This window comes from Vanellus vanellus (genome assembly GCF_965231255.1).
Source record: "Vanellus vanellus genome assembly, chromosome: 5".
Taxonomy (NCBI): domain Eukaryota; kingdom Metazoa; phylum Chordata; class Aves; order Charadriiformes; family Charadriidae; genus Vanellus; species Vanellus vanellus.
In genome coordinates, this window is record NC_138910.1 from 50603284 (window position 1) to 50615412 (window position 12129).

A 12129-nucleotide genomic window follows, 5' to 3' on the forward strand; every position below is an offset into this window, starting at 1 on the left:
ATTTTTCAGATAGTTTCCGCTTCTAGCAGACAAGGTCTGATGCTTATAGTAAATAACAAGGAATGGTATGCAAAGAAGCTTCTGCTTATACTTATTCCTATAATACCCAAGGCCAGCTAAATTTGTTATGTACCAAGTTGGAGGGGCGGAAGCAGAAGAACACACAGGGGTCCCACCTGCAGGGAGGAGCGGACAGGACAGGTGACCCAAAACTGACCAACAGGGTATTCCATCCCATGTGCATTGCGCTCAGTGTAAAAGCTGAAGGATCAAAGGGGTCAGCCTCTTTCTTCAGTGGCTGGCGTCTGAGGATGACTCTGTTTGTCTGCCTTAGATACCAATCCATACGTTCCTGAATCCAGATCCTGAGTTCAGCTCTCATCCATCACTGAGTCCAGTCTGGGACTTGCCCAGTGCCTGCTGATGATGTGATCATCATCCTGGGAGCTCAATACTGTTTTTTTTTATATATTTCATTATTTTCTTCTTTATAATATTCTCTTTTCTTTTTATTAATAATATTTCATTAAAGCAGTTTTAGTTTTCTTTTCAATCCATAAGTCTCTCTCTCTATCTCATTCTTCTCTTCCTTGGGAGAGAAGTTAAAGTGAACATCTGTCATTCCTTTTAGTGGCCAGCCCAGCCCAATGGGGAAACCGAGGCATGGAGCAACCTCAAGGGAGTTGCTCAAGAGCCCATGTGGCAGAGCCAAGGTGACAGACTGCCACTGCTAGGAGTACCTATGCAGCACCACCTGCCCTTCACGGTGCTCCAAGCCCAAACCCAGGCCCTCCCCGGCTTGGGGGCAGCACACTGGGGTCCGGTCCAAGACCCTACCAGCTGGCAAGGCATCTCCCCATCAGGGACCCCTTCCCTGTACACAGGCCCTGGATCCAAAAAACACCAAGAGGAGAAGGAGCAGTCACCCAGCTCCCTCCCCAGTAGAGGTACCCTAAACCAGACCTGGCTCAGAGGCTAAAAGGTGGGTGTGGGGATTATCCACTGCTCCGACACATTATCGTATATTCAAATGCAACGAGGTGGGCACATTTAATGGGTCTCTGGTTTGCCAGGGATGGCACAATCAGCACTGCGTGAAGCCAGGTTCCTGGAACGATGCTCAAATACACTCTCCAGCCATGCACAAGCCTTGTGGAAACACAGCCACTGACACTGGTTCCATGAATTGACCTGACATGGTCACTTCCCCACTGAGTGCGCAGCACCAGCAGTGATGCTCTCTGCCCCACGGATTTCCTGGGCTGGGGGCTCTCCGGCTCCAGAGGATGCAGCCTCTGAGTTGCTAAGTCTGGGTCTTGCAAGTTCGATGCACTTCAGGGCTTCTGCCATGCAAAAGTAGTGCCCAGGCTAACAACAATAATAATAATAACAATAACACCACCACCACCACCCCATACACGCAGCAAAGCAGCACAACAACAACAATAATACCCACACATGGCAAAGTGGCCATGCCAGCTTCCAAGCAAGCCATTCTCTCATGGGAGGGAGGGAGATGTAACATGGCATTTCCCAGGAGTCACCAAGTCAAAACCCTGGCAAAGAGGGGGTCTACAAGGTGCCCCCTCCTGCCATCCCAGCCCCCAGCCTCAGCATCCCAGGCAGGGAGACTGGTACTGGAACCACCTCTGTGTCTCCACAGCCCAAACCCCTACATACCAGGGGCTGGCACAGCCCCATGCACCCAGAGGCTCTTGGGGAACCACCATCCCAGGCAGTAATGCCCAGGAGACCCTGGCTGCCACCAAGACATCAGGGTGCGCTGGCATGGGGTCAGCTATCCTCACATTTGTCTGGTGGCCATAAGCAGAAGGAGGTGAAAGCAAACCCCTGCCTGGCAACATCAGTGCAAGCCCTGGGTGCAGCGGGGTCTGTCAGAGCTGGTGGGTCCTTTCCTGCACTGCCCAGCGTATGGCACCTTGTGGATTTGAAAAATCCCGGGGGAAATCCCCACAGTAACAGCAAAGCACCATGCCTGGGGACCACTGCCCAATCAAAGCCATACATCCCCGCCCAGATGCTCCCTGCTGGCAGCATCCCAGGCCCCGAGGCCCATCGGGACCCTGCTCCCTGGGAACGGGTCCGAGAGGGGCAGTGGATGAGCACCCGGGTCGCCTTTGGGGTGTCAAGGAGGCGCAGGGCTGGCGGCCATGCCTGCGCATCCGCCGCGCTGCCGCCCCGTTGCCACAGCAACACTCTCCGGCCTCCGCTGCAGCATCCCGCAGCACAGGGCTTAGACCAGGGGACCAGGCGGGCAGCACACCCCTCTATCCACTCCCTGCACGGCCTCCGGCCTCGAGCAAATTGTCCCTGGGTGTCCCCACACCCCAAACGCCCCCCATAGCATCAACAGCCCCCTGCCTGCCTCTGCCTTTCTCATGGGAGAAGGGGGATGCCCATGCAGTGGCGAGCGCTGCCCCGAGCCAGTGCAGCATCCAGGACCAGGGACTTTTTTGGGTGCAGACGGGTCCAGGGGCCATGGAGGGTGATGAAGCGCTGGGGAGAAAATCCAGGTTGGGGCCACCGCTATACTCTGTCCACACACAAGGGTGACACAGAAGGGCAATGCCACACAAAGGGACACGCCAGTGCCTCATTTTTGTGACAACCTCCAGATAAGGGTGGCATTTGAAAAACTTCACAGGCACCCAAGGTGCAACTGGAGCAGCGATAGAGGGACAAAGCTTGCAGAAGGTGTGCACAGCCCCCACGGGACTGCTAGGAAAGAAACAGCCTGGGGGGGGGGGGTTACGGGCAGGCGGTGGTAGGAAGCTGGTACTCTGCACAAATATCACTAAAAATTAAAAATCTTGGTGGCTTGTTCCAGGTGATGTGGAGGGAAGCAAATCCCTGTGCAAAAGTGGCAGAGGCCTTGCTCTGATCCCAGTATGAACAAAGGAGCAAATCATTGGCTTTTCTGACGGATGAAAACTGAAGAGGCCCATCAGATTTTGGGCAGATGTGCCTCATGCAGTGGGTGAAGCGCAGAGGCCTGGCTAGAGCGGGCGGGAACCACCTGGACCATGTGAGCAGGCCAAAGCCTAAACCTGGGGGGCAGGAGTACTGGAGACGGCACACACAAGCGGGATGGGAAATGCTGGGCACCAAAATATTTTTCCACCGGGCTGCAGGAAAGGTGACCATGCTCTCGGGTGCAGACAAAGCAGAGACCCTCACCTCTACCCAGCCACGCTGGAAGCAGACTGTGGGCCTCCTGCCAGCACAAATCGCCAGTGACCGTGCAGCGAGCTGGAGACAAGCCCTGCAGATGACAACCCTGGGGATGCACCGAGCACCCCAGGCCTGCAGCATCTCCACAGCATCCAGCCCGGTGCTGCAGCCGGTGCCGAGATGCTGCAGCGGGGTGAACGGGCACCGGGACCGCGATGCTGCAATGGAGTGAACCGGCACCGGGGCAGAGATGCTGCAGGGTACCCGCACGCCGGTGCCGCAGGGAGGAGCCCCGCGGCCGGGGATGCTCGGGGCCCGCTGGCGGGAGGGGAGGGGACCCGCCGCGTACCGGCGCTGCCCGCAGGCCCGCCCGGAGACTCACCCAGCACGAAGTAAGGCAGCTCCGTATTCTCCAGGTCATCCACCACCACCATCTCGCCGGGGAAATCGTTGCGTACGGAGAAGAGCAGCTTGGGCTCGGCGGCCGAGGGGCCGTGCATGATGCTGAGGTCGTTCTCCCGCAGGAAGGGCAGCGCCGACACCGTGATGCTCTTCAGCTTACACTCCAGCTCCTTGGCCGCCGCCTCCGCCGCCGCCTCGGCGGGGCCGCTACCCGCCGCCAGGCAGCAGCCGGCGAGCAGGGCGCACAGCCCGGCCAAAGCCATCTTGGAGCCCCGCGCCGCGCTCCCAGCGCCGGCCGGGCGGGCGGGCGGCGGCGGCGGCGGCGGCGGCGGCGAGGGGCGGGGACGCGGGGCCCGGCACCTCCCCGTGCGGCTCGGCACGGCACGGCACGGCTATTGCTCGACACGGCACGGGGAGGCTCGGTTTCCCCGGCCCCGCGCCTCCCCCCCCCCCCCCCTCCTCCGCGTTCCCCATTTTTTCCCGCATCCCTGGGAAACCGGGAGGGCTGCGGGAGCGGTGCGGTGGCGGGAGGAGTGCCGGTGCTGCCTGGCCCGGTCCGGCTGCCTTTGCCTCCTTCTGCGCTGGGAATAACTTACAGATACCACACACACCCCCACCCTCCCCTCCAAGATAAATGACGGACTTCTGAAGTTTCAGACCTCCAAAATCCCAGTAGAAGTCATGGATCTCCAAAGCCCCAGGAGAAGTCATGGACCTCCAAAAATCCCAGACCTCAAAAATGTCAGAAGAAGTCGTGGACCTTCAAAGTCCTGGACCTGCAAAATCCCAGGAGAAATCCCAGACCTCCAAAGTCCCAGACCCGCAAAGCCCCCAAGCCAGTGTATTTTTGGGAAAAAAAAAAAAAAATATTGGGAGCATAAGGGCCAACCCCAAACCTGACAGTTCTTTTTGCAGTGGGTGCTTTTTATTTCCACTCTCTTTGAGCTCAAAGCATCACCAACAGCTTGCCCTACTAGCAAACCTTCCTGCAGACACCCATGGTTCTGCAGCCAAAACGGTCTGACAGTAAATGTTCTCCTCTCCCAATGTGAGATGAAAGTCCCAAACCCCACTCCACCAGGAACGCACGGCCACGGGCATCCCAGTTTGGTTTTCTCCCTTGGAGGCTCCTGCCAGCTGACACTCACAGAGCAGAGGAGTGCAGAGGCATTGCTGCCCTGGAAACGGAGCTCCCATCCCACCAGGTCCGTGCTGGCTCCCTGTGCAGGGCACAGCTTCATCCCACCTGGTGCCTCCAAAGAAAACCACACACAGCAGATATGTGTTTCTTTAAAAAAATCTTGCTGCTTTTTTTTTTTTTTTCCCCACAGAGATTTCCCCCTTATCATGCAGCAGCTGCAGGGATTTTCCAAAATTTCTCCTCCACTGGCGCCAGCCATGAAGCCCTGCATTGTGAGCGTCACGAGGGGAACAGGACACCACTATGCCCCAAACACATCAAGCAGAGAAGCCACAGTGGGTGTCTTTCCCCAGACCCCACTCGATTTTGGGGAGCAAAAGCCATGCTCACCAGAAATTACCCATTTTGAACAGCAGCCTCATTAACAATCAGAGCTGAGCACTAAGCATTTAACAGTGAGGACATTTCAGAAGTCAGATAGTTGGGAAGGTGTTTCAGCAGCACTGTCCCCTGCCAGCACTGGTCAGCTGCAGCTGTCAGCAGAAAAAAAAATAAAAAATCAGGAAAAATGAGCAGTGGTATTTTGTGGGATGGAGCTTAGTCCTTCCTTTGGGGGGTACAGGCAAATCCCTTTGGAGGGCCTCCACCAGGCCCTTTCACTGCTCTTCTTTCACCAAGGGACACAAAATCATTAAAAGGGGTTTTCCTGGGGAAAAAAAAAAAAAAAAAAGGTGCAATTGTATTTTTTTCAGAAGGGGTTGCCAAGAAGGTCCTTTCAGCCCCTGTTTGGAAACGGGGTGAATTCTTGAGAGTGATACCCTGCTAATGCCTAACACCGCACGAAGAGGAGCAAACAAGGGGCTTGGTAGGAGGTGTGAATAATACATAAAGATAAATAAAACATTAAAAAAGAGAAGAGCAGAGAATGGCAAATCTAGCGTCACTGACAGCATCCTGCTGCCGATCGCTGGTAACACCCGTCGCACGACATTCTGAACCTCATTAATCATTTACCGGTATCGATGGTGGGATTTGGCACAACCGGGATTCCTTTAAAAGTCCGGCCGAAGCCGGTGCCTCGAGGCACCGACCCCTCCCTGGGCGCTGCCACTGGGGGGCGGGGGTGGAGGAGGGAACACCACTCCCCGCCCTTCATCCCGGGAAGGAGGGAGGGGAAAGGCCGGCGGGGGCTCGGAAGCCCCCCGCCGCTGTGGGGACCGGTGACCGGCTCAGCGCCCGCGGGCCACGACCCCCGCGCTGCTCCACGCGTGTCCCCCGCCGCGCCGCGCCGCCCCGCCCCGCCCCGCGCTGGACGCGGCAGCACCAATAGGAAGGCGCGGGGAGGCCGGCGGCGCCTTTTATTGGCTGCCGCCCCTGCATATATTATCGGGCGGCGGCGGCGGCCGCGGAGCAGCAGCAGCGACGCGGCGGGACCTGGTGCGGGGGCAGCGGCGGCAGCGGCGGAACCGGGAGAGCCCCGATCGCGGCGGGCGCGGGATGCTGGCGGGGCCGCCGGGGGCCGCCTGCCCGCCCGGCGATGGGGCGGCGCGGGGCGACCGGGAGACGGCGGCGGGGAAGGGCCCGGGGCCGCTGAGGCGGAGCGGAGTAGGACGGGACGGGACGGAGAGGCGGCCGGTGCCCCGCCGGCGCTGAGCGGGAGCCTGGGGTAAGTCTGTGGGATCGGGGGTAAGGCGGGGTGAGGCCGGCGTGGGGACCCCTCTGGTGGGTGCGACGGCGGGCGGGAAGGGGAAGGAGCGCTGCGCGGGGAGCGGCGGCCCCGCACGGCGGAGATCCTGGGTACCGCCGTGCGCGACGGCGGAGACGCGACTCGGCCGCCGCCGGCTCTCTCGGTGACCTTGGCCAAGTTGCCTCCCTGCTCCGGGCTCGCTTGGCAGCCGCCACGATGAGAATAGGGGTAGAGGAAGGCAACGCGCCCTTCCCGGGCGGTAGCCATCCCGGTGCCTGAGTGGGGGGCCCAGGAAGTCTGGGGGGCTACGAGCGGCCCGGTGGAACCGGGTGGGTGCTGGCAGGCTGCCGGGATAAACAAGATGCCCGGGAGGCAGGAAACCCGCTGCTGCTTGCGCAGGGTGCCCTGCTCCGAGGGAGATGCCGATGGGAGATGCCCCGGGGCCGCAGGGACTGGCGGAGATGCCCCCCGAAATGCTCAAACACCTACTTTACTGTTGGGCGTATATAAGTCAACAGGAGAGGTCTCCTATCCCCCGCGCTGCCACGCAGGGCCCCGCTGCCACCGGCTCTCCCGCCGGAGCACCGGGCCGAGGCGAGCAGCGGGTCACCTGTCGGAAGACGTTCACTCGCCTCCAACGCTGCGTGCGGGTACCAGCGCGGTGTCCGGTAACCTCTGGTACCGGCAGCTCTGGGAAACGGGGTGGGGGGATGTCCCCGGCTGCGAGGCTCAATTCCGTTCCCTAAAGACTTAATTTTTTTCCAGTGGGAAACGAAACTCCGGTTCTTTAAAGCACCGAGCTCGAGAGCATCAGCCCTCGGCACAGTGATGTCCACCTTGTCCTGCCCCTTCTTAGGGGGGTCCCGCATGCCGCTGCCCTCCGAGGCTGCCCTGGGACAGGGCTGGCGGGTACCCGGGCTGTCCCCGCGGTGGTCCCGGGGCCGGGCAGGGTGAGCCTGGCTGCTGCGGGTCCGGGTGGGACCTGCCGGCAGATGTCAGTGTCCCCTCTCTGTCAGCAGCCAGGAGGGTCCGTACCAGCCCCGGAGATGTTCCAAGGAGCCCCCTGCACTTTTTTTCCAAGCAGAGCTGACTTTGGTGGGGGTTCAGTGACAGTTTTGAGGCCTGGGGAGCAGTGGGGTGCTGGGAAGGGGGTTGGCACCCTAAATCTCCTCTGGTTCTCTGCCCAGCACCAGCCATCCGCTGCCTTATTTACCCAGTACCACAAACGCTGAGCTACCGCCGTGCATCACTTCCCACCTGTGACACTTGTCACCTGTGTGAAGGCAAGGGAGGGAGCCGTCCTCACCTTGCACTGCCTCTAGCTCCTGCATGAGGCTGGTTCTCGGCTTGCTATTACAGCAGGGTCGGGGGGGAGGGGGAGGGCGGGGGAAGGTGAGGGGGGTGGGTGAAGGAGCTGTCCTTTCCAGGGAGGGGGCTGCAGGATGCTCTTCCCCAGCTCTCCTGTGCAGGGATGAACTTGTCCGGCCCCAGAGACCCCTCTGCAGGGATGCTTCAGGCTGAGAGCTCGGCACAAGGCGGAGGAAGCCAGCGCTGCTGCTGCCGTCGCCGTGTTGGGGGGAGTTGTGCTTTGCACATTGCTCTTTTAAGAAGCTTTCTGCTTGTGGGTGTGAAAGTCTCGGGTGAGCAAAGCCAGAGGGCAGAACACATGGCACTGGTGCGACACGGTGCACGCAGCTGCTATCTCCCCTGATGGCAGCCCAGGCTTCATCTCATTTGATGTCTTATGCAAATCCTTAGCTCCCTGAGTCCTGGGATTTCCTGCTATTTTCCTTTACTCTCATCTTCAAGTGCCTTGCTCTTAAGGATGTGAAGAAAAGCTAATAAAGGGAACCCAAGTCATCATCAAGTCTTGCAGGTTTTAAAACCAGCCTCATGAGCTGAGGGGGAAGGCAGTGACTTAAAGTCACTTAGCAATAGTGACTGAATGGGCTATGGGGGGTGGTTTGCAGGAGCCTCGTGAGGATCAGTTCACAGCCACCACTGATCTTTAACATTGCTGCTTGGGCAGGTACGGCAGGCTCCGAGGTGACTGTCCCCATGCTTGCTGCCCAGAGCCATGTCTCCGCAGGCTGGATGCCAGGCGGCTGACAGCACCCCGCCATGCCCACTTTGCCAGCGATTACCGTGCTGCTGTTGCTCCGGCAGTGCCTGGCTCGCTCTCTTAATTACCCCGGCAGATCAATGAGGCACCAGCGCTTCCTTGGGAGCGTGCGGATGCGAGCCCGGCATCACGCTGCACTGTGCCGAGAGCTGCCTATTGCAAACCACGGCAGAGGAGGCAGCGGCGCAGGCAGGTAGAGGCAGGGCTGGGTGCAAGGGAGCTGCATCCCATGGAGCCCCAAGTGAGGTTGGTGGCTCTGCAGCAAGGGGCTGAGCATCCTGTAGGATCGAGCCCTTTAGGATTGTCTGTCCTAGGGGATGCAAAAGGTGCCCTGGGTGCCTGCTTGAATTCACATAGGCACAGCTCAGCTGAGTCAATCCACTTCAGAAACTAAACTGCACTTAGCCTCTGCCCAGACTCTTTTAAGTGGCCTTAATTTGATAAAGCTTTCCCACGTTTAATGAGAAGGTGACTCAGTCGCTAGGTTTGACGTTCGTTTCCACTAAAAGGCATCCGCAGGGAGCTACAGACCTGATCCCATCGCTCCCTGCTCCCCCACGGATGTGCCTTTGCTCCAGCTGGGCCCCAGGGACCAGTCACCCCCCCTCCATGGCTGGGCACATCCCACAGCTCTGCCTCCAACAGGTATCACTCTGCCTGGCACAGACATCGGGGGCTGCTTTGGCTCAGGATTTACAGGGGGTAGTGCCAGAATCTGTCCAGAGTCCTGTGCTTCCCCATGGCACCCAGCAAATACCACCACAGCCTCTCCCCAGCACACACTTCACAGGTTGTGTATCTCTAGATCCGTTCCTGCAGCATGAAAGGGCAGAAATCAATGTTAATGTCTCCGACAATTAGCTAATGTCTTAATTATCAAACTTGGCCTGATTAGTGGTGGAGCGTGTGGCTCCGGAGATGCCGTCGGCATGGAAGCAAGCAGGACCTCGGCATTACTCTGCAGGATGTTGCTGCTGTTGCCGTCAGCTCCAAGGGCAGTAAAGAAATGCATTTGCAGCTCACCCGAGCTGCTCGCCGGGCACACGAGCATCCCCATCCACACCTCCCACCATCCTGCCTTGGTCTCTCGAGCCATTTTGGATGAGGAGACCCACTGCAGAAGCAATCCCGTTGCCATCTCAAGGGTGGGAGGGCACCTCTAGAAATCGCAACAAGCTATTTTTAAGATGCAGCATGTGATGAGTGACAGTCTGGGCTGTGCACCGGCCATCACCGGAGGGACACTGGGGCGTTTTGCTGCAGGCAATGGGGACGTGGAGGGTTGCAACAAGATCAGGAAGACTTGGCTGGGAAGGAGGTTGTGGTCCTGGGAAAGTTTGCCAAGAATATTTGCATTGGCACTCTTCTTCCTTTGCTTTAAGGTTTTTATAGAAGGGGGAAGGAAAAAAAAATTACCAAGCTGGAAGTTTTCCAACTTTTGTGATGCAAAACCCTAAATAAAAAAAAAAAAAGAAGAGTAGTCAGATGCTTCTCATCAAATCTTCATTCTTTTGGATCAAGGAAAATGATTAGAAAGTTATTTCCAGCTCTAGTAGTAAGGTCAAGGGGGTTACTTTTTCCAAAGAGCTTTGCTGTCCCCGGCATCCCAGGAGGATGCTGGTGTGAGCAGGTGGAGGTTCACCCCAATAAGCATTGCCCCGACCCTGCAGAGCAGCAGCCCCTCAGCTAAACCAGACACACACACACACACACACACACACGCACATCCCGCCACGCACAGCTGTGTGGACTAAGGACTATATGGAGCTATAGCAATTTCTGCATGTACTTGTTTTATATAACCCCTGATCGATACGAGCAAATAAATTAGCCCAGCTAACAATGGTGCAGGAAAGCTGCTCCTTGGGGATAAGCTCACTGCGTAACTCAGTGCAGCCGCGGTGCAGGCTCTCCTGTCCGCGGTGGCTTTCCTGTTCCTGCCCGACTTGGGGCTTCAAGTTTCTGTTGGCAAGGATGCTCGTGTGCGTCAGCACCCGTCCCCAGGCAAGAGCCCGGCTCAGAGGTGCCAGCACTCACGGTGTAAATAAGAGGCAGGTGTAAATAAGAGCTTACGTAGCAAGTCTGGAAAGTTTGATGCTTTAAGGTACTCTGCACACCAGGAAGGGACCTTTTCTGGATTTGCACCGGTCAAGCGCTGGAAGTATGTAATTCTGACTATTTTTATTGCTCTGTAGTAAAACACGAAGTGGACACAAGGAAACGTCTCGCATTCAGCCATGAATCTCGGAATAAGCTCCTCAGGAAAGGCAGCAGAGCAGGCTGTCTGGGGACTGCAGCCCGAGGGAAGAGGTGACCCAAGGTGGCTCCATCCCTAGTATCTGTCCCCGCGATGGTCACCCAGAAGAGGTTTGCTGCCTTAAGCTGCAGCGCTGGGAGGGGAGGTGGGAGAGAGGGTTTGGAGGGGAATGGCAGCACAGGGAGCCCCTCTCAGGGGAGGCAGGTGGGGGTGCCCCCTGTACTGGTGGTGGCGAGGGACTAGTCAGTGCTGGTGGGAAGCTGTTAGCACCCAGGATGGTTTTCTGGAAGAAATGGTGCTCTTCCTGATCCCTCCCACCCTAAAATCCCCTCAATGCTTTGAATCAAAGGAGGGATGCTGCCACTTCCTCCTGATTTACACCAGTAAAGCCTCAGGGAGGTGACTGGTGTGAGACCGTCCATACCAGCCTGCGGTGGTGTGACATGGCAATGGACGAGGTTAGTCTCCCACGTTGCTCAGGGAAAAGCATCCTTTCGGCCATACAGAGCCGGATGGGGGGAGAGGGGGCCAGCCAGGGAGCAGCCCCTGCCCCCTGTCCCAGCTCCACCTAGGCTGGGGTGGTCAGGAGCCAACTAAAAGTGACAGGCAATGACAGACCAAGGAGAGTGCCAGTGCCGAGCCCTTTCGTGGTGCAACAGGCAGGCTACCTAACGTGCTGGCTATTTCAGCAAGGTGTTTTTGCTGGCACAGCCATATTTAATGCTACAAGCAGAGCGTTTCCACGCGCAGGGTTTAGAAAGATGCTGCTCAAAGGAGTGCTCTCGCCTTGGGAGTGCTCCTTTCCTCCTTGTCACGGAGGGCTTAGCCCGTGGTCAGCATCTAAACCATCCGTAGGATTTGCCGCCAGGCTCTGGCTCTCACCATGCCCTCCCGGGCATAGCAGCTTGTCCCTGCTCCCCAGGTCACCCCGCGCAGCGCAGCAGCAGGATGCACAGCTGCAGGGTTTAATCCCAAGCCTCATGTGCTCCTTCGGTCCCCAGGCCACCTCATTTTTAACTGCATCTGCAGATATTCCTGGGGAGGAGAGCAAGGTGCTTACCTGCTTCAGACAGCCGTGGCATCTTGGCTGCCTGCTTCCCCCTGGTCCAGCTTTGGTTGCAGGCAGGGAAGCAGGCAGGGAAGATTTCAGAGCAGCTGAAGTGCCTCAGCTGCTGAGCCATCACCCGCATGTGGCAGTGCACGAGCAGCCGGCGTCGGGTCCTGCCCCGTTTCAGCGGGGGATACCCCCTCTAACCCTCGAGGTGCGGAGCAAGGAAACCAGCCTGACGTTGCTGGTCCCAAAATCCCTGCCCACCCCGGCATGGGGG

General features: G+C 58.1%; 1 protein-coding gene across 1 annotated transcript in view; it reads right to left on the reverse strand.

The window, feature by feature from the left end:
- ASTN1 (astrotactin 1) overlaps positions 1-3857 on the reverse strand; it is a gene marked incomplete at both ends in the record, with an annotated part of 49377 nt that extends 45520 nt beyond the window's left edge. The window contains one exon of the mRNA XM_082483503.1: positions 3575-3857. Coding sequence (XP_082339629.1) covers positions 3575-3857 — 283 coding nt within the window. The remainder of the gene's footprint in view (positions 1-3574) is intronic.
- Between the last annotated feature and the right edge of the window lie 8272 nt (positions 3858-12129).